The 21,467-nt window shown below is 38.0% G+C and overlaps 1 protein-coding gene across 1 annotated transcript; it reads right to left on the reverse strand.

Annotated features, from left to right (window-relative positions):
• Positions 1-268: 268 nt before the first annotated feature.
• On the reverse strand, positions 269-4,215 carry LOC141368949 (uncharacterized). Its single transcript, XM_073873795.1, has 2 exons — positions 4,144-4,215; positions 269-4,071 (listed from the first exon to the last, which is right to left on the reverse strand). Exon 2 carries the CDS (start codon positions 3,524-3,526, stop codon positions 2,141-2,143), a length of 1,386 nt encoding a protein of 461 aa, XP_073729896.1. The 5' UTR covers positions 3,527-4,071; positions 4,144-4,215; the 3' UTR covers positions 269-2,140.
• Positions 4,216-21,467: the final 17,252 nt, after the last annotated feature.

Consider the following 21,467-nt stretch of genomic DNA (forward strand, 5'->3'; position numbering starts at 1 on the left):
ATTTTTGGCAAACTTGACATTGTTTACAATGATCCCATACATCCCGTCGTATTTCTGGCCAGTACACCACATTGAGTAACCGACGCAACGTCTTCATACGTCCCATATGTCCACTCAATGAGTTATCGTGGGCAAATTCGAGGAATTTCTGTCGAAGGCTTGAGGGAATGATCACCTGTAAACTACTTCCTTCCAATGAATCAGGTATACATCGGAATAAAAATTGGTTTTGCACCACATGTGCCTTGTGTAGAATGTTTTGCTTAGTCCCATAGTTCTTGCAGTGCTGGGTCAGCCTTCTGGAATCTTCCTAATTCTTCCCAGTCTATGGGCAGATCTTTACCCATATCTTGTGCATGACAGACTGCTATTGGACTTGGGATATCTTCTCCAGGTAGGGCACGAGATAACGAATCAGGAACAACATTACACCGACCTTTTCTGTATTGCACAGTGAAGTCCAATCCCTGAAGTCGAATGGCCCATCTCATGAGTTTCGATGTCGGTTTGGGATGGTTGAATACCCAAACTAGAGCTGCATGATCTGTAATAATTTGAAATCGTCTTCCTTCCAAATACTTCTGCCACTTCTCTACCACCCATACCACAGCAAGACATTCTTTCTCTGATACAGAGTATGATTTCTCCGCTCCATGAAGCAATCTTGAAGCGTATGCCACGACACATTCACCTTGGTCCGATTCTTGAGTAAGAACAGCACCTAGACCAATGTTGCTTGCATCTGTCTGTACTTTAAACGGTCTGCTAGGGTCTGGTGGAACGAGAACTGGGGCCTTTTGTAAAGCATCCTTCAGCCTCTGAAAAGCATTCTGGCATTCTTCGGTCCAATTCCATGTTGCATCCTTCCGCTTGAGAGCATGTAAAGGCGCGGCAAGCTCTGAAAATCCTGAAATAAAAAGATGGTACCATCCAGCAAGGCCAAGGAACCGCTGAACCTCCTTTAAGTTCCTTGAAATAGGGAAGTTCTTCACTGCTTCTACCTTAGCTTCCTCTGTTTTGATTCCTTCTTCAGAAATCACATGTCCTAGGAAAGATATTGATTTCCTACACAGGTTACACTTCTTAAGATTTAAAGTTAGATTACTTGCTTCCATTTCGCAAAACACTGCTTTGAGATCTTTGATGTGTTGTTGGATGTTTTTGGAGTATACCACAATGTCATCAATGTACACGAAGCAACACTTACCAAGTAAATTCTTCAGTACTCGGTTCATCAGTCTTTGGAAAGTTGCTCCTGCATTTTTCAATCCAAAAGGTAGACAAAGGAATTCATATTGGTTGTTGTGGGTAATGAATGCAGTTTTCTGGATGCTGCAGTCATCCATCATAACTTGCCAGTATCCACTCTTCAGATCTAGAGTGCTGAATACTGAGGCTCCGTACATTGACTCTAAGATGTCTTGTATTTGAGGCATTGGGAATCCATCCAATGGGGTTTTGCTATTTAGAGGTCGATAATCTACACAGAAACGTACACTCCCATCTTTCTTTGGCACTAAGACAACTGGGGCTGCTCATGGTGAAGTAGATGGTCGTATTATGCCTTTGCTCAGCATCATTTGAACTTCATCATCAATGAACTTTTGTTTGTGTATTGGCACAGGATATTGTCTTTAGCGCACCGGGATGGAATCACTTGTGGATATCTGATGCTTGATAACGGAGGTTTGTCCTAGGTCATCTGTACATACAGTAGGCCAGTTTAATAAAAGACCTTCAAGTTGCCTTTTCTCATTGCGTGAAATATCAGCTTGGGTTACTACATTCTTGATGATGGTTATTGTACTCTCAGACACCTGTATTGTTGATAGCGCACAATGAATGTTAATGGTGGTAGGTTGAAGATAGCAGGAGAATGATTGTGGTGATTCCTCTTGTCCAGCCAATGAATAAGAAGAACTGTTAAAGTCGAGCTTTAAACCAGTTGACATACGGAAATCAAGTCCGAGAATGAGTGGAAATGAAAGGTCCTGATTCCTCATGATAAACAATCTCACCGGGTATGTGGTTTTTGTAATGTACATTCCCATGTCACTTCTCCTAATGCTCGTTGTATTTGTCCATTGGCAAGAGCAAATGAAAGTCCTTTGCTAGATTTCCAAGTCTCAGCATCTTCCTTCTATTTTCTCCACAAAGATTCTTGGATTAGAGAATACGAGCTACCAGTGTCTATAACAGCATCACAAGTATGTTTCTGCACTACTACAGGAAAGGTTAATAGCTGAATGTTACCTTCAGATATCATGGCGATGTTATGGCTTCCGCTCTTGCCTTTACCGGATCTGTCGGTTCCTCCTCTTCGGTTGGCTTGTTCAGCATTATGTTGTTTCCAATAAGCTCTTTCCTCTGCCATATCTCGTTCCACCAACACTCCAACACGAACTAATTCATCAAATGTATTGACTGTGCTTCTCAAAATACTACCGATTCGAGGATTGCAGTTTCTTAATGTAGCTTGAAGTATTTCCCTTTCTGTCATCGTTGGCTTCAATCTCAGACACATGGCTCTATACTGAAAAGCAAATGTCCGGATGCTTTCACCTATTCCTTGCTTTCTCTCTCTAATTTTTCTCTCTGCCTCCACTTCATGGTCATCAGGTAGAAAGGAACGCAGAAATGCAGCCTTGAATTGGTTCCAAGTTTTGACATGGGTTTTTTCAGCCATCCACCAGTCTTTTGCTGTATGCATCAATATGGATGGAAGTATCGCCAAGATCTCGCCATCATTCATCGGTCGCACTGATAAATACTCCTCACACCTTTCTAGGTAGGTCATCGGATCCTCACCCTCTGTGCGTCCAAAGATAGGGAACTCCAGCCTGACTGCTGCTTTATAAGGAATCGTGCTATATGTAGATGTTGTTTGACCAACTGGTAATGAAGTTGTGAAGGTTTGTGAAGCTATGGGAGTAGACACGGCATTTGGGGTAAAACGAACCATAGACTTAAACTGAATGTCTCTTCTCTTCATACAATCCATCATGGCCTCACCCATATCTTGCATCTGTCCTTCCAATAGTTGCTTCACGTGGCTACATTGTTTCTCCATTGTGTTTGTAAGCTTTTCTTCAATACTCCGCTGGTTCTGTTCAACCAACTGAGCTTGAGTTGTCATCTGTTTGGTCAATTCTCTAACTTGTTCTTCTATAGTTCTCAAACTATGGTCGTGTCGTTGAAGATGCTCACGAGTATTTCGCTCCACTCTCCCAATACACTCCATAATGTCTTCTTCCATTTTATCCATTCTCATGCTTAACTGATTTACCTTTGCTGCTATAGCAAGACTGATGAGACTTTCATCTTCCTCTTCCACCGGGGGTGGTGGTGGTAAATCATCCAAGCTTATTTCCTCCTTTTGCACAGCAGCTTCCTCTTCAGTCTCCAAAAACAGGCTACCAAAGGATCGTATTATCTCCTGAATTGGTTCTCGACGAATTGTAAAAGGTTCAGCCGAGAAGTCTAGCTCCGCACTCCCGTCATCTCCAGCATGAAATGCATCCATCATTTAAACTAAGCTCAGGTGAATAAAATTCACAAACAAGTTATACCAATCAATTAATATACTGCACTTTAATCATACTCTTCTTCCCAAAATTGTCAAAAGTCAAGAAGGTCCCTGTTCGGGCGCCATTTTATGTAACATCTCAGATTTGAGTCACATATTAAATAAAGAGGAGATTCTTGCTTCTAAGAGTAGAGAGATGTATTAAAATTTTAAGAGTGAAACCCAAACAATATATGTATATACACAAACAGTGATGACAATGGAAAAGCATTTACACAAAAATAAACAGGAAACAGTTACAACCTTCCATTAGCACATTTGAGTCTTCCTCCTTAAATGCAGACACATAGGCAATGTCCCAGTGATCCAAATAGTCCAGATAATATCAGTTGATTATTAAAGTTCAGGAATGACAGTGAAACATAAATTGTCTCAAACCGTATCCAAGAGTACATCCAGGTTATAATTAAAGTTGTGGAATTAGATCAATCATAGTCCAATGAAGAGTCCTTATAAGATGATGAATGAGGTCAAACAAAAACCCTCTGAACAAATATACAAAAACACACAAATCACAATATGCACTTCACCAAATAACAACATAGAATAACACATACATTGAGTTGTAGAACAATGATGTTCCTCAAAATAGGGTTTCAGGCATAAGGCCATGTTGAGCAAACACCCAAGCCGTTTCTCAATGTCAAGGATACTTCCTTGGCAGGACTAGTCCTTACAAGTCACTTCCTTTAGAGGCTAAGCGAGGCTCCTTTTAAGCATTCGGAGAACACGTTAAATGGAACAGGCTAGCAAGTGCACGTCATTACGTCATTGCGTGATTGAAAGGTGTGCTTTCGGTGCTGCGCGCATAGGATTGTGGGTGATTTCAGCGCGTGAAGAGCGCGAAGGATACAAATTTGCATCCTTTCCTGTATATGGGATATTTCTCGAACGAAGGACTCAGTCCTTGGCTGAAATTTCAAGGATCCTTGACATTGGAACAGTCCTTCGACGGACGTCGATGACGTAGCATCCTCGAAATTCTAGCTTCCGAGGATCCTTCCTTGACATTGAGAAACGGCTCCAAAGCCATGCTGGCACCTATACCAAACACCCTAACTTGTCTCTCTTAAAAAGGATACTACTTCCTTTAGAGAGCTCTCTACCTCCCCCCGGAGGCTGGGAGAAACATTACAGCTTAGAACATGGAACAGATCCTTAGCACTGTTACAGTACTAACCAGCAGAGTTCTGGTAAACATGGGTTCGTTCAGACGTGAATGCAACTCGCATCGCGTCTCCGCCTGTTGGAGAATTTTTTTCTTTTTTAAACCTTCAGCTGTCTCTAACCAGTAACCAGACACTGAGTGTCTGGCACGTCTTTGCTGTATTTCATACAAAAATAAAGGTATTAAGCTATAATATAAATATTACAAATTAATTTAAGCTACTCTCTCTCTCTCTCTCTCTTGTCAGTTTTTTCTCTCTGACACTTTTTTGCTGTATTTCATAAAAAATAAAGGTAGTAAGTTAAAGTTAGTGTTATAAATATTACAAATTAATTAAGCTACACACACTCTCCCTCTCTCTTCCTCTCTCTGCCAGTCATCTAAGTTTTTTCGTTTTAACCATCAGCTGCCTTTAACCAGTTTTTTTTTACTTTACGCACTGAGTGTCTGACACTTTTTGCTGTATTTCATCAAATATAAAGGTAGTAGTGGTATAAATAATAAATAATATTACAAATTAAGCTACACACACAAACAAACACTCTCTCTCTCCCTCTTATGATCAGTGATACAGAAATATAAAAATTTCTGATCAACTCATATATTAATTGCATGCTTAAAATAACATACCAGTTAAAGCCCCGCCCATTTCAAGACAAACCCCGCCTACTTCCGGGTTAGGCCACACCCACCCCGAGTACAGATACCGATACAGATAATTCATATGGTTTGCAGATACAGATAATGCTGTACTCGCCCATCCCTACTATAACCCCACCATAGTTGGTTTGGTGAAGAAATGTTGTAAATCCGTCGATGTATTGTCTGTCTGCGTCTTATTGCTCTTCCAATTGGATCAATAATTGGGCACGATTGGGCACTAAAGCTAAGTAAATGCTCCAAGATGGCGGCATGCTTGTAATCTGGTCTATGTCCCTGTGTTCCTGTGTTTTTGTTCCTTTTTTCTTTGTTCCTCTATACTAACAATGTTGAAAGTTGAGCGACTATAAGTGACAATAACTACAATATCTGTCCATATAAGAGGAAATTTGGAAACTTCTATTACCTTGGCAAAAATCGGCAAGCACCAGCTTCGCATGTATCCATTGCTGCAGCTGTGAGTCTTCCTTCTTGAACGCCAGTTTGTGAGAAGTCCTGGAGATTCCGTGAGCTATAAGTCTTGCTTTTTCGAACGCTAGTTTCGCTGTGGGACTTCAATCACGAGAAAGCTTGGAAATTCCAGATCTACTTTTGTTGGAAATCGGCATTGCTATTTACATCTATTCGCCTGCCTGGGGTGCTGCATTTTATATTCGGCTTTTTCGAACGCTGGCGTCGATGTAGGGCTGCAGTTTCGACAAAGTTGATCACAGCGTCGATTGTTTGGACTCAACGTGGCTGGATTTTCCACAGTCTGTTTTGCCATGGTTGCATTACAGGTAATATGGTTGCTTTGTCTTCTAGAGTTAAAGACTTGTCATACAAATGAAAATGTGCTAAATACACAAAAGACGTTAATTGTTGCTTCACATGAAAAGTTACCGTCAAAATGTACATCGCATACACATACTCCTACACAGGAGTTTCACAAACTGTTTTTAGTTTATTTGTTTTTGGTCAAAGACAAATTCTGTTGTTTTAATGTGAAGTCGTTCGACTCATTGAAATGTTTGTCTGAAAATGAAATATCAAAACATGTGTGGCAACGTCGTCTTATTTTATTGATGTTACTTATGGCAGGAAATGTTCAATCAAATCCAGGACCTGAACTTGAATGTTTGTATGTTCCTTCTGATTTTTCACGTCGTCCTGGTTTGAAGATTGTGCATTTAAATGTCCGTAGTCTGATGCCTAAAATTGATTATATTAGAGTATGGGCGATGTCTACAAAGGCAGATATTATTGCTATATCAGAAACGTGGTTAAAGAAAACACTCTCAGATAATGATATCGCCATTGATGGTTACAATATATTTCGTGTAGATAGGAAGAGCAAAGGAGGGGGTGTTGTTATATATGTAAATTGTAAACTAAATGCCATTTTGATAGAATCTATGACTGTTCCTAAGTGTTTTGAAATGCTAGCTATTGATTTAATGTTGGGAAATACCAGGTTAACTGTTGCCTGTTGTTATAGACCCCCTTCAGCTAACAAGGAAGCTCTATTTATACTTTCAACTGCACTTGCAAATATTATATATCAGAAAGAAATTATTTTGGTTGGTGATTTAAATTGGAACTGGTTGACAGATGTATCAAAGGATTTTAAAGATTATTGTGATTCTGTAAATTTAACTCAAGTAATACATGCTCCAACTCGTCCAAATGTAAAGGACTCAACAAAGTCAACATTATTAGATTTGATTTTAACTAATAACCCAGATAAATGCACACAAATAGGTATTTTCCCAAATGACATAAGTGATCATTGTGCTGTTGGCATGATTAGAAATTGTAAACTCAAAAAGGCAGTTCCACAAATTGTAGTGAAAAGGCATTTTAAATTGTTTGATCAACAAGCTTTTATCCATGATATTTTTCATTTTGATTGGAAAAGGGTTTGTTTAATTCCTGATGTTGAATTAGCATGGTCCTATTTTAAAGATTCATTTATGGGTATTTTAAATAAACATGCACCTTTAAGAAAGTTTAAAGTAAAGGGGAGGAATAATCCCTGGTTTTCTGATGTATTAACCACTTTATTACATGAACGGGACTTGGCATGGGCAAAGGCAAGGAAATCTGGGCTAGAAATTGATTGGGTTTCTTTTAGATATTTAAGAAACAAATGTACTACACACATACGCAAAGTTAAGTCACAGTTTTATCTTGATGAGACAACAAAAAATTTAAAAAATCCAGCTAAATTTTGGAAAACTATAAATTCATTAAAAACGGTACAAAACTCTTCATTTTCAGCACTTCCTAAAATTGTAAATGTTAATAACGTACAAATCACAGATAAAACAGATATAGTTGATCTTTTTAATAATCACTTTGCCACTGCTGGTCTCCATTTTAAATCAGAGCCAGAATCTCTTTCATCTCCAGGGTTTTTTCACCCCAATGTTGGGGGTTCGAACCTTTTTACTTTTGAACCTATTTCAAGGGATAAGGTTTTATTTGCTTTACAAAATATAGATTGTAAAAAGTCAGCTGGTCCTGATGGGATTGCCCCTTTCCTTTTGAAACTTGTAGCTCATATTATTGTTGATCCAATAACTTATATTTTTATTTTATCTTTAGAACAAAACAGTATACCTCGATCTTGGAAGACAGCGCAAGTAATCCCACTTTTTAAAAATGGGGATCCAACTAATATGGACAATTATCGTCCTATTTCAAAACTTTCCTTATTGGCAAAAATCTTTGAGTCATTGGTTAGGGATCAATTAAAGAATTTTTTAACAGTAAATAATATTCTCATTTCATCTCAGTCAGGTTTCAGGAAAGGGCATAGTACCATCACAGCAGCCATAAAGGTAGTTGATGATATTACTAGTGCTATTGATTGTAAAAAGTCTTGTGCAGCCTTATTCATTGATCTCTCAAAAGCTTTTGACACGGTTAATCATGCCATCTTGTTAAAATGTTTGTCTAAAATTGGAATGTCTGATAATGTTGTTAAATGGTTTAATAATTATTTGAATAGTAGATATCAATATGTTAATTGTGAAGGTATTATGTCTGGGGAGGCAAAACTAAGTGTTGGAGTACCGCAAGGTTCCATATTAGGACCTTTGTTGTTTACAATCTACATAAATGGTATTTGTACAAATATAAATGCAGCTGTACATCTCTATGCGGATGATACTATCATATACAGTTTTGCTAAAACTCCATATGAGGCATTAAAGAAACTGCAGGATTCCTTTATAACTCTACAAAATAATTTACTTAAATTAAAATTAGTACTTAATTCCAAAAAGACAAAATTTATGTTGTTTACTCACTCCAGCAATGTACAGGATTTGCCACATATTATTACGCAAGAGGGTACGAAAATTGAAAGAGTGTCATGTTATAATTACTTGGGTTTCTTATTGGATGATAAGCTTACATTTAAACCCCATGTAGATAACTTGGTAAAAAGATTGAGAGTTAAATTAGGTTTTTATTATAGGAATAAGGCTTGTTTTAATTTGAAAGTAAGAAAGGAACTCGTTGCTTCTACCTTTTTATCTGTCATAGACTATGGGGATATTTTGTACATGCATGCAGCAAAGTCTGTTTTATGTTCACTGGATTCTATTTATCATTCTGCTTTACGTTTTGTTACTAAAGCAGATTATTTTACACATTGTAAGCTGTATAGTTTATCAGGTTGGCCTCCGCTTTCAATTCGTAGACAGCATCATTGGTTTATTTTTATTTATAAGGGAATAATTGGACTGTTGCCTTCTTATTTATCAGTCTTTTCTTTAGTAGAAAACAACAGATATAACCTTAGATCAAAAAGCAGTATTCTTTTTAATATACCTGTTGTTAAAACTGAATTTGGCAAAATTGCTTTCCGTTATAATGCTCCCTCAACCTGGAATGCTTTGCAGAAACAGATGAAACTAGGCACTATTATATCACTTAAGGATTTTAAATAATATATCTGTGAAACCTTCAGCTATATTTGTGAATGTATATAGATTGTTGTTTTTGTCTGTTATTATGTCATAATTGTTATTATGTCATTTTAAATTTTGTTGTATTAACTTTTGTTTTGTTAGATGTTGTGTTATGTCCTACTGGGATGTTATTAGATTTTAAGTGCTGACTTTCTTGGCCAGGGATCATTTGAAAAAGAGACTATAGTCTCAATATGATTTCTCCTGGTTAAATAAAGTTTGCAAATTCTGAGCCTCTCTCGTAATCTTCTTTGGATTCTTATACCTCTACTCCGAAGGCTTCCTTGAATGTAAATGTGTCCTACATTTGGTGTAAAGGACAGCACCTGTAGTATCAGTGAATCTAATTCTTCATTACTTAATCTAAGAAATGGCTCTCTTGAAAGAAGACCAAAACGTTGTCTGTGATTATAAAGACTCCGTGTGCTCATTCCAAATAAGGAAGCAATTGATGTCCAGCTGAAACCCAGCTGTTCAAGAGCAATGATCTGCTCTTCCCGTATCTCATACCTAACGAAAATAGAAGAAACAAAATGTCATATTAAAAATGTCATTAGGGGCCAAGCACCGAAGGTGCTGAGGCACCTATTGGAACTGTCAGTATTATTATTCTTCATCTTCTTCCCCAATGGGAGTCTATGGCAGCCCTATGAACCGTATGTAGGAAAATGATGAAATTTGGCACAGTTGTAGTCGTGGTAATAAATAGTCATGTGACCAAAAATGGGGTCTCTAGCACTAACTCTATAGCGCCACCAGCAGTGCAAAAATTGAATGTTCAAATGGTTATAACTGCTGATCCGCTTGATCTATGAAAATTCTACTTAGTACACGTGATTGCTCTCCTCATGCTTATTGTTTTTAATGCCTTACAGTAAAACTCCACCCATTACAGTAGCGGCCATTTTGAAATGTACAGTATTCCGTTTATTCGCAACTCCTCCTTCAAATTTGGTTCAATTGTTATGAAATTTGGCACACGTGAACTTTGGCGTGAGCTGCACAGAAATGACCGAACAGAATTTTGATATTTATCTTTGTTCAAAAGTAATAAATGCGCAAACTTAACGAGGTTGACGCAAAAATGGTTCTGAAGCTGTAGCTCGGTCATTCTTTGATCAATTGAAATAAAATTTGGTACACCTCATGTGGACCATGAACTTGGGGTTCATGCCAAATTTGGTGACAGCGCCACCTATGGGTCATGAGATATGAAAATAGGCTGTTTTTGCCAATAACTTCTGAACTGTTTGTCAGAAAATTATGATCTTGATGTCTATGGATTGCTTACCTCATGCCGCATCTGTCGATGTGTATCATGCCGGGTTTGACTGAACCGCCTGTCCGCCATTTTGAAATTTCACATAATTTGTTATATTTTTTGAACTATTGGACATATCCGCGCAAAAATTAGTAAGGAACTTCGAGATGATGTCCTGAAGGTACCTGGGAAGTCAGAGTACAGCGCCACCTAGGGGTTATAAACTATATCAGTTCTTATGGAACTGCTTTTAACTTCTGAATACTTTGTCTGATATTAATTTCTTTGTGAAATTGTATTCACTGGTTTATGCCAATTGCAACGATACCTCGTTTGTCATTTTCCAACATTCTTTTCATGTGTTATTGTAAAGCATATGGTAGATGATTTTTTCGCTACTCCTTTTACAAATTTTGTTTATTTTATGCCAGGTTCTGCTCGTATAATGTTTGGATCAATCTGCACAGACGTGACTGAACATTTTTCTTCTGCTGGGTGTCAAATTTTTGAGAAATACCTCTGTAAAGCTGACCGTGCCTGTCATGCTGTCCCATTGTCATATTAAAAAGAATCTGACAAAATTTGCCCGTGTTGTTCATTATTGTACAAAATGTTCTTTACGAATTCAGTGCCATTTAAGTTATCTGATTGCCCTACACGTTGTATTTCTGTTTATTTTTGCTTTGTTGTGTTATTTTTGCACTTTTAGTGATTGGCATGTCAATGTTTGCAGCTTTGAAGCCTCTTTTCCACAGCCTTTCAACCCATGATTCCTCAGTGGTGCATGTTGCAAGGGCAATGCTTTGGGAACATGAGTTCATAGGTTCAAATCCCATGTGCAGTGTTTTTTTGTCTTAACTTTTTTTCTCACTTAAGTTTTGTGATTTTCATACTATACATTGTATTTCAGTTATTTGTGCTCTCTGTTGTCATTTCTGCACTTTTGGTAATTGCTGGATATCAATGTTTACAGCTCTAAATCTCTATTCTATAGCTTGGACACACCAACTCAGTGGTTTAGTTGTTTACTCAGTGGCGCATGCGGTTAGTGCTGTGCTTTGGGAATCTGAGTTCATGGGTTCAAATCCCATTTGCAGTGGCTTTTTGTCTTAACTTTTTTTCTCACTTAAGTTTTGTGATTTTCATACTATACATTGTATTTCAGTTATTTGTGCTCTCTGTTGTCATTTCTGCACTTTTGGTAATTGCTGGATATCAATGTTTACAGCTCTAAATCTTTATTCTATAGCTTGGACACACCAACTCAATGGTTTAATTGTTTACTCAGTGGCGCATACGGTAAGCTCCATGCTTTGGGAACCTGAGGTCATGGGTTTGAATCTCAAAGCTCTTACTTTCACTTATTGAGATTTCCTTTTGTGTTCGCTTTAACACGTTCTTCTCGACCTGTCTGGTTTTCCACACGTGTTATATTTTTGCCATCTTTACTGTTGTTGCTCCGCACTGCAGTGGTTCTGCTCTGCATTTGCTTTGCTTCGGGTTCGGGCTCTGTATTGCGCGCTTTCTGCGCTTTGCGCATTTGCTGCGTCGTGTTGTGTTTGCTGTGCTTTGGGTGCTCATTGCGCTGAAGGTGCTTGGCCCCGCAATTGCTGCTTGCAGCTATATTATTGTATATAGTTTTGAAAAAAAATTATTGTAATCAATTTACATGTGTGTTGTCATTTGCTTTTGAAACATTTGATGAAAATGACATTTAAAATGAATAATTTATTTTAAAAGATCAAGCACAAAATATGTTTGCGGTATGTTACACTGAAAATCTTAAAATATATCAATTACAAACATCTTAAAGGAATCATGGTGCTTATGTTTTTATTTTACTGACAGGAAATAATCTCCTGTTCACACACTACTTAAATTAGTCGGTCATTTTCACAAATGGATTACTAATAAATAAATTGATAATAGACATATAGCATATATTTGTTGCTCAGTTGTAAATCAAAGAATCAAACAACTTCTTTGACTAATTCTACAAACCATTACAATTTAGAACAAAAAATACAACAGACAGTATCAGCAAAATAGATGTCGCACATTACGTTTTTGTCGCGGGTGCCCTGTGTCCGCCCGAGTGAGTGCGCACCGCGAATGTGTATCTGATGTATCATACATCTGGGGCACGTTCAAGTTCAAAACGGTGCACAGCGTTTAGCTACGGTTTCCAAGTTAAATAACATCGCTTTGTCCCAAACCGCTTATTTCCATACTATATAATAGGCAAAGAGTACAAGAAGTAGTGCTTTTCGCTTACTATATAGTATGAAGGTAAGCGGTTTGGGCTACCCAGTCTCGTGGGGATGCGTATAAATAGCATGAAGTGTAAAAATCGTGCAATACATTCGCAAAATTCCACTTTGGCGTGCATATGATACGCCAGTCCCATTCACTTAAACGGTGCATCTTTTTTGACGTTTTATTTATTGGTTTCTCAATTATTTTCTGTTTTTTAAACCACTTTCGCTTGGGATGTGCAACCTCTATCAAAAAATCATGAATGAATCTCATGATTACTGATAACTTCATATTACCCCACATAGATAAATATTCCTATAGGCTACTGCACTGACTGCATGGATTCCTGTAAACATAATGTAAAGCTGAATTTGAAAGTTTTCTATGTATCACATGCAGGGCCTGAAGTTAACTTTTTTGACCACCAGCCACTGTGGCAGGTGGATTTCCAAAAAAGACTTTTTTACCAGCCAGCCATTTTTTTTGCCTGAATAGTGAATGATAACATTGTCTTTATTGTATGAATTAAATATAATTTTTTTAGAGCTACAAAAGTGAATTTCTCTTTGTCTTGGGTTGTTTGATTAACATTAATGACACAGACTTAAGTAGCTTAATTGAGGTTACTGTCTCTTTAAGACAAGCACAGGCTGGTTTGTAACTCTCTATACATACACTTAAGACATAAAGAAATGTTTTATTAGAGAAAGAATACTGTTGAAATAATTTTGTTTATATGTGCCCTGTCAAGAGCAGAAAGATTTTATGTACGCTTGCTTTTAGGAACGCGTCTCTCCGATGTGCCCTATTGAGTGCCCTAAAACCCGCGCACGCATACAGAGACGGAGCGGGCACAAACTGCGCACATAAACGCCGCACATACGTTGTTTTTCATTACTCTATTGGCAAAATGTATGTTAATGTACTACAGTATAAGGCACAGTAGCGCAACTCTCTCTAAATGTTACACATCAAGAGTTCTGATCCATCACAGCAGCACTACACATCTGTGCAACTGCGATTGTACAGTAGCCCATGTCAGCATTGCATTCTCATCCCATCTCACCAACAGTTTAATACTTACTCGCACACCCAAACGTAGTCAGAGAAGTGCCTTATCTTCTTTACAATCACATGAACGTTACGGAAAACAGCAGTCGCATCCTCAAAATGAATCCATCAATTTGCATCAGTGATATGCGCAGGTTGATAAGAAATGAGCGGGTGGCGGTTACGAGTCATCCAAAAATATTTTAATGATATTTGGGCCGCGGTCAGTCGGTCGAGTTTAAAGACTATTTTGAACAATTGCGGGTGCGTTAGTTGAAAATGCCGTTCGGGAGTGGGTTGTTTATACAATGTACCACGCATCACTGATTCGCATTGGCTACCCGCCAATGTGGCTGGTAGATTGAAGTGTTACCCGCCAATTGCAAAATCCACCCACATTTGGCGCGTGGTCGGGTGTTAATTTCATGCCCTGATCACATGTAACTGCATTGCAGTAACTTTCGTAAAAGTTGTTTGGGAAATCTAAACTCCACGATAAAACTTAAGACTAAGCATTTTTGGCCCAAACGTGATTTAGCCTGTTTAAAATGAATATGGATTAATCTTTTTAACAGAGTTACAGTTAGCCAGTCATAGCAGTGAGCAATTTTCTCTTATGTCTTAGTTAACTTTAATGACAGAGACGTCATCAGGTATAAAACCGAATGCGATAAATGTTTACATTCGGTTAAGATACAATCAGTTGTTTACTATGATACTCACTAAGACAGCTATTTTGAGACATGTTTATGTGTATTTGTCTGTTGACCAAAAAGACACCAACATGAACTCATTAGCTCTGTTCACGCGCGATTGTTGGGTAGGAAGCACCGTGCAGTGCACACGATGCGCATCACATTTTCAAGTTCAAGGTGGCAGCCAACACAGTTAATCTCATCATGATACAGTAAAAAGATCAGTAAAATAGATAACTTCAAGAATAAAAACATGGCATTGAGCTCTGCTGTAAAACAGTAAAAATATAAAAAGAAAGCCACAATCTATAAGCATAGACCTTATTCAGTCTACAAAATGACAAATAGGCCTACTATGCACCCTAATCCAGCCTACGATAAAACCATATGGAAAATTTGCAACGTAGGCCTACGTTAATATTTTCTTAATAGTTATTTTTAACAGTGTGCTGCGTTGCGTTAATTAACGTGAAATTAATTATTCAGAGTGAGTGAAAGTAGCGCATTAAATTTGTACACCCTTATCTCCGCCACCTTATTGGATTATTACACTGTATTGCATAGATATAGGCTGAACGCCATGAGAGTTGCAGAGGGGAAACAGTCTAAGTCTGCCCTGCTGCCGTTTATATATTAAATTTAAAGAGGACTGAAACTTTCACGAATCCGTGATCAGTTTATGCTAACTCAGAAATTATTTTAGGCGGGCTAAGAAGATGGCGTAATGATGCCCCTGGACACTGGTCATTTGTGATCAACTCTCCCTAGAGGTGAATCGTCGGATTTTCGAAAAGTTTTGAACACGCACAGAACCAATAATTAGAAACTAAAGATTCGTAAATGTTTCGAAGTCTAATGAAGGAGTACTTTGAAAAAATGACTGCTTTAGGAAATTACTCATTGTCCAGTAGAGATTTCTAAACCTACCCACGCAAAACGGTGACGAAGTGATTGCCGTAGTAATGGGAGAAACAAAGCTTTTCAAAGCTTCGAATCAATTGAAACAATTGCTTCGAAAATTTATTGTTTTTCGAAGCAGTTCGAAACACCACACACACTGGCGACCCCTGTTGGTCAAAATAATGTAAAAGCAGATATGTCCAAACATTTTGCACTTTTTTTTACAAAATAATAGCAAGATTTTTATTAAAATATGTTTTAAAAAAAACGATTTAACTTAATTAAGACATAATTAAAAGTGTATTATATGTTTTTACTTTTATTTAGGGCAAACAAATCATTAAAACAAACTACCCTTTTAATTATGCACATTCTTATCATTAAATCTGTCTATAAACAAAAGGTAGACAAAATAGTAGTGTTATTAGTCAGAAGGATGAATGTTTTATGAACTTGCATAATAAAATTGACCAGAGTTCACCTAAACATATTAGACACTGGTTATTTGTGATCAACTCCCCCTAGTGGTGAACCATCGGATTTTCAAAACGTTTCGAAACAGTTATGACTTAATGAAGCATCGTTTGCTAAAATCACGTGACTTGGGCCAGTTTGAAACACACTCCGAACCACTGATTCGAAACAAAAGATTTGTAAATGTTTCGAAGCCTCATAAAGCAGTGCTTCGAAAACGACCATCACTAGATTGCCGATTTGTCAGCTCTGTCAAGTAGTTTTTGTAATGCAAATGTGAGTGCTCGGAGAAATTCAATTTGCGAAAAACACGGGTTACAGGCTGCCTGGAATGCGTACTCCCAGTTCAAAGTCGTAGTTTTGAAGTCGTGATTCACGGGCTAAAAAACCGAGGCAGGTTTTTGAGGCAGTAAATCACGACTTCAATACCACAACTAACGACTCTGAACTAGGAGTATGCGTCCCAGGCAACCTGTAACCCGTGTTTTTCTAACCTTCTACACTGAAGGTTTCTAACCTTCTACACTGGAAGTGCACTGAAAAGGCAGTCAAACCCGTGACTTTCCACCCATGAACTCGTACTAGATCGATGTACTTCCAGTTCTGATTCGTGGTTTTGAAGTTGTGATTTAGGATGTACATGTTGCTTGAAACACGGAATAAGTTAAACTACCCTGTCCGTAAAACTCCCATGTGTTCTCATCACAATAGACCCCTTCAAGGTTTGTAAACATTGAATGACTATCGGGTGCGCGCGCAGCACAGGGTCGAACTGTTCATACCATTAAGGCTTTATAATTTAATCTAACAGTGCTGAAAAATGATGACTTACCTCAAATGAAGTGAGCACTACAAACACAAGCCTCTTTGATCTTTGCATTGTGCCAGTCTGCACGTTAATTGCTTGCAGACGCAGATGTTGTATTTTTGTTGTTTTTGAGATTCTGTATGAATCGCGAAAACTTAACGGAAGACCTGGTGCGATTTTCACAGCCCACGACGTAAGTAGGCATTTTTGACGATACCGAATAATACGCAACTCAATCTGCTGTAATGACTTTTCTGACCCCGACATGCGCAGTGGGAACAGCCTGTGACGTGAACCGTGAAGGGGTCTATATGTCACAATTTCTAATATTTAATTGTGTGCCACCAATTATCAATATAAAATGTCAACAGCTTTGATTTAATTGATTGGCAAGATAATATAAGAACGCATACCTTCGTCTTCCAGGGTCCCCTGATCTGACAACACTCAAATGAAATGTAGGCCATATTGAACTGTCCTCTGTTTGGTTTTCAAAAATGTTATGAAGTAGGGAATCAATTTCTGGTGAAAGCTGCTCTAACAACAATTTAAATTCTTGTACAGTGGAATTATTACAGGCCAGGTTAGAAGACAAGCAAACAACAAAAGACAAAATAATGTCTTTATGATTGTTAAGAAGTCTTGATAAAACTACTGTTTCTGAAGAGTCCAGTGTTGGCAAAATAACACTATAAAGAATTCTCTGCAGTCCACTAAAATATGCTCGAACATCATCTATACTATTTTTTATGTTTAGAGCTCGTTCACTTTCACTACTCGATCAGTTGTCATGAGCAGTTCGGTCCCCCTGGCAATTCGGTCTCCCCTGGGACCCCGATTGGTACTAATGCCTGTTCAAAAATTTGTCATTGCGATATCTGCGTTAGCGGACTAGCAAGCTAATTATGTTGTACAAAATAGAAGCATACCATTTTTTTTTATAAAAGTTAACAAAAATATAATATAATAAACTAATATTCATGTTGCAGACACGTCAGTACTTTTGTGTCATCATCTGCTTTACAAAAACAATAACTTTTTGTAAATTACAGTTTTTCTCAATTGTTAAAACACTGAAACCCATTGGCTGAACAAAGTTCTTAGTTGCCTGAGATCATTTATCTAATTGGGCAGTCTGTTGTCAATACTTTTGTAAGCCCTGTAAACCCTGACAAAAGGTATTTCTAAAGCCAGCAGCAAATGGCTGAATCCACAGGGAACTGCTTTCTAATTCCTGTTGAATTATCATCTGAAACCTTTCTAAAAGAATTCCCATCTACCCCCCAAGACAGTTACCCCATAGGGTGAGACAGAAGAGTCACATCCTGCCACACTTTCTCGTCCCCCTCTCCTCATGTTCTAAAAGCAAACTGTATATGGAATGCTACATTCTACATGTACAAATAATCTGAAACTGGTTTTGTTTGGTGTTATATGAAGTGTTTTAATGCAAGTGGTACATTTGGGTTTATTAATATGACAACAGGATTAAATGTTAACCTAATGATGGGAGACAACTCCTACCTTAGACATGTTGACCAATCACCCACTGTATGTATATTAGACAACACCCCTGAGTTTTACAACAACCAATCAGTACCAAATTCCTATATGCTTTGTCTCTCTGGATATTTAAGGGAATGATGTAAAATAGTTCTGGGGGTCTTTCTATATTGTTTCTTCGTATTTGAATTGGAATGTAAATTGGCTTCTGAATTATGTTTTTCCTACCTGGTTAATAAATTGTTATGTTTGATTCTATTCTGTGTTGCTCGGTAAATGTTGACTCTGCAAGTAATATCGTTGTATCCGTAGTTACCGTAAGGACTGAAATCAGGCTAGGATCGGCCCATTCCCAGTTAGATAGTAAATAATACATTAGCTGAGGATTTGTGAGATACGAATAGGAATTGGCGTTAGTCTAAGTGTACTTAGAAGCGTGGAGGCTGTGTTTCCGTTTAGAGTAACATTTCTGATTACTCTAAATAGGGTCAGCCTCAACCTCTGTTTATTTCAATATTATTCTATTCATTAACTTTGATTAGAAATAATTATTGTTATAATTAAGTGTCACCTCTAAGGGGACTAAATAAAGTATGTTTAAAGTTGAGCACGCAGAGAGCGGCCGCTTAAGTGTATAGTCCAACCTCTGGCAGCGACCAATACTGATTCGCTTATGACCGTTGACCAGTATATTAATTATGAGGCTCGTACTAGGATCATGTGCGACTGTGAGAACTGAATGAACGAGTGTAATACCAGAGCTTTATCAGAATAAATAAACAAACATCTATCTAAATTCTGTAAGTTTTAAAAGTAATAATCAATCCGATTTGTAATATAATATAAACTAAATCTTTGTCTTTGGAGTCAGATAAGAGATAAATATAACTAAATTACATAACGCCAAAACGTCATCTGCAAAGCGCCAGAAAAGACCGAATGCGCTATAACCCTTTGCCATGCCGTTTGGTTTCCGCCATTGGGCCAACGGATGGATGGGAATATATTTTTCACCCCCTTACACTTTAAACCATTTCACATCATAAAACACAATTTGCAGTTCTCAATTAGACTTTTTAGCAAAACTCCAAACACATACTCATTCTGAAAACACAATCTTCACTCAAATACACATATCATGCATACTGCTAAACACAAGCAGCAACAATCAATTAGCCTGTTCAGTCTGTGCTCGTAATAAAACATCTACTTTACCTCCCGCTGGTCTGCTTAAATCTTTGCCCGTGCCCTCCCGCCCCTGGTCTAATATAGCCCTTGATTTTGTCACCGGTTTACCGGCATCTAATGGTAACACTGTTATACTGACTGTGGTGGATCGCTTCTCTAAAGCGGTTCATTTTATTCCCCTACCTAAACTTCCTTCTGGCAGAGAGATGGCTCAGGTATTGATCAATCACGTCTTTCGGTTCCGACTGATGTAGTGTCAGATAGGGGTCCTCAGTTTGTCTCTTGTTTTTGGCAGGAATTTTGTAGACAAATTGGTGCTACGGCCAGCTTGTCTTCTGGTTATCACCCACAGACCAATGGGCAATGTGAATGGGCTAATCAGGATCTCGGTTGAACGCTTCGCTGGATCTTCTTTAATATGTGTTCATTCACAATAACAACAGATCTTTGTGTTTTTGTCAAATAAAGAAAATAAACAGGGTGTGCATCCTGATTGAACGCTTCGCTGTCTGTCGTCAGAATATCCGAATTCCTGGTGCGAGCAGCTTCCGTGGGTTGAGTATTCTCATAATTCTCTTCCTGTAGCATTGACTAATATGTTTCCATTTGAATTATCCATCAGTTATCAACCTCCCCTTTTCCCATCACAGGAGCCCGACACAGCGGTTCCGTCTGCTTTAGCTTTCGTGCGCAGGTGCAGACGCACTTGGAGGAGAGCTTAAACTCTTATTATCTAATTCTAGACGAACCAAAGCTGTGGCTGACCATCACCGGCGACCTCCACCTCGTTACGTTTGTGGTCAATAGGTATGGCTTTCTACCAAGGATCTATCTCTCCGTGAGCCCTCTCCTAAGCTGGCTCCGCGATTCATTGGGCCATACAGTATTTCTAAGGTCATTAATCCGGTAACGGTGAAGCTTAAGTTACCTCTTACTCTTAGTCGGGTTCAATTATTGTCATTTTAGTATTATCAGTTGTTTTGTGTTAATATTATTCTTTTTATGTTGTGTATATTTCTAAGGTTGATTAATTTAATATACTGTTGAATAGTTTAATCTACATCAACGTCATATTATCTAAAATTAAATAAATATTTTGTGGTTCCATATTTATTTTAATAAGTCAGTAGCAGCCCTTGAATTGGGACACAGCTTATGTGTTTGTTCCAAAACTATTATTTATTAATAAACATAATATGCATAAACACAACCGAGTTATACAGTATTGTTCAAAATAATAGCAGTACAACCAGAATAATCAAGGTTTTTAGTATATTTTTTATTGCTACGTGGCAAACAAGTTACCAGTAGGTTTAGTAGATTCTCAGAAAACAAATGAGACCGAGCATTCATGTTATGCACACTCTTAAGGCTGTGCAATTGGACAATTAGTTGAATTAGTTGAAAGGGGTGTGCTCAAAAAAAACAGCAGTGTGGCATTCAATCACTGAGGTCATCAATTTTGTGAAGAAACAGGTGTGAATCAGGTGGCCCCTATTTAAGGATGAAGCCAACACTTGTTGAACATGCATTTGAAAGCTGAGGAAAATGGGTCGTTCAAGACATTGTTCAGAAGAACAGCGTACTTTGATTAAAAAGTTGATTGGAGAGGGGAAATCCTATAAAGAGGTGCAAAAAATGATAGGCTGTTCAGCTAAAATGATCTCCAATGCCTTAAAATGGAGAGAAAAACCAGAGAGACGTGGAAGAAAACGGAAGACAACCATCAAAATGGATAGAAGAATAACCAGAATGGCAAAGGCTCAGCCAATGATCACCTCCAGGATGATCAAAGACAGTCTGGAGTTACCTGTAAGTACTGTGACAATTAGAAGACGTCTGTGTGAAGCTAATCTATTTTCAAGAATCCCCCGCAAAGTCCCTCTGTTAAAAAAAGGCATGTGCAGAAGAGGTTACAATTTGCCAAAGAACACATCAACTGGCCTAAAGAGAAATGGA

The sequence above is a fragment of the Misgurnus anguillicaudatus genome, chromosome 12 (genome assembly GCF_027580225.2).
Source record: "Misgurnus anguillicaudatus chromosome 12, ASM2758022v2, whole genome shotgun sequence".
Taxonomy (NCBI): domain Eukaryota; kingdom Metazoa; phylum Chordata; class Actinopteri; order Cypriniformes; family Cobitidae; genus Misgurnus; species Misgurnus anguillicaudatus.

What these genes read in the sequence shown, in the direction of transcription:
- LOC141368949 (XM_073873795.1), bottom strand. Translation starts at nt 3,526, where the DNA reads ATGATGGATGCATTTCATGCTGGAGATGACGGGAGTGCGGAGCTAGAC.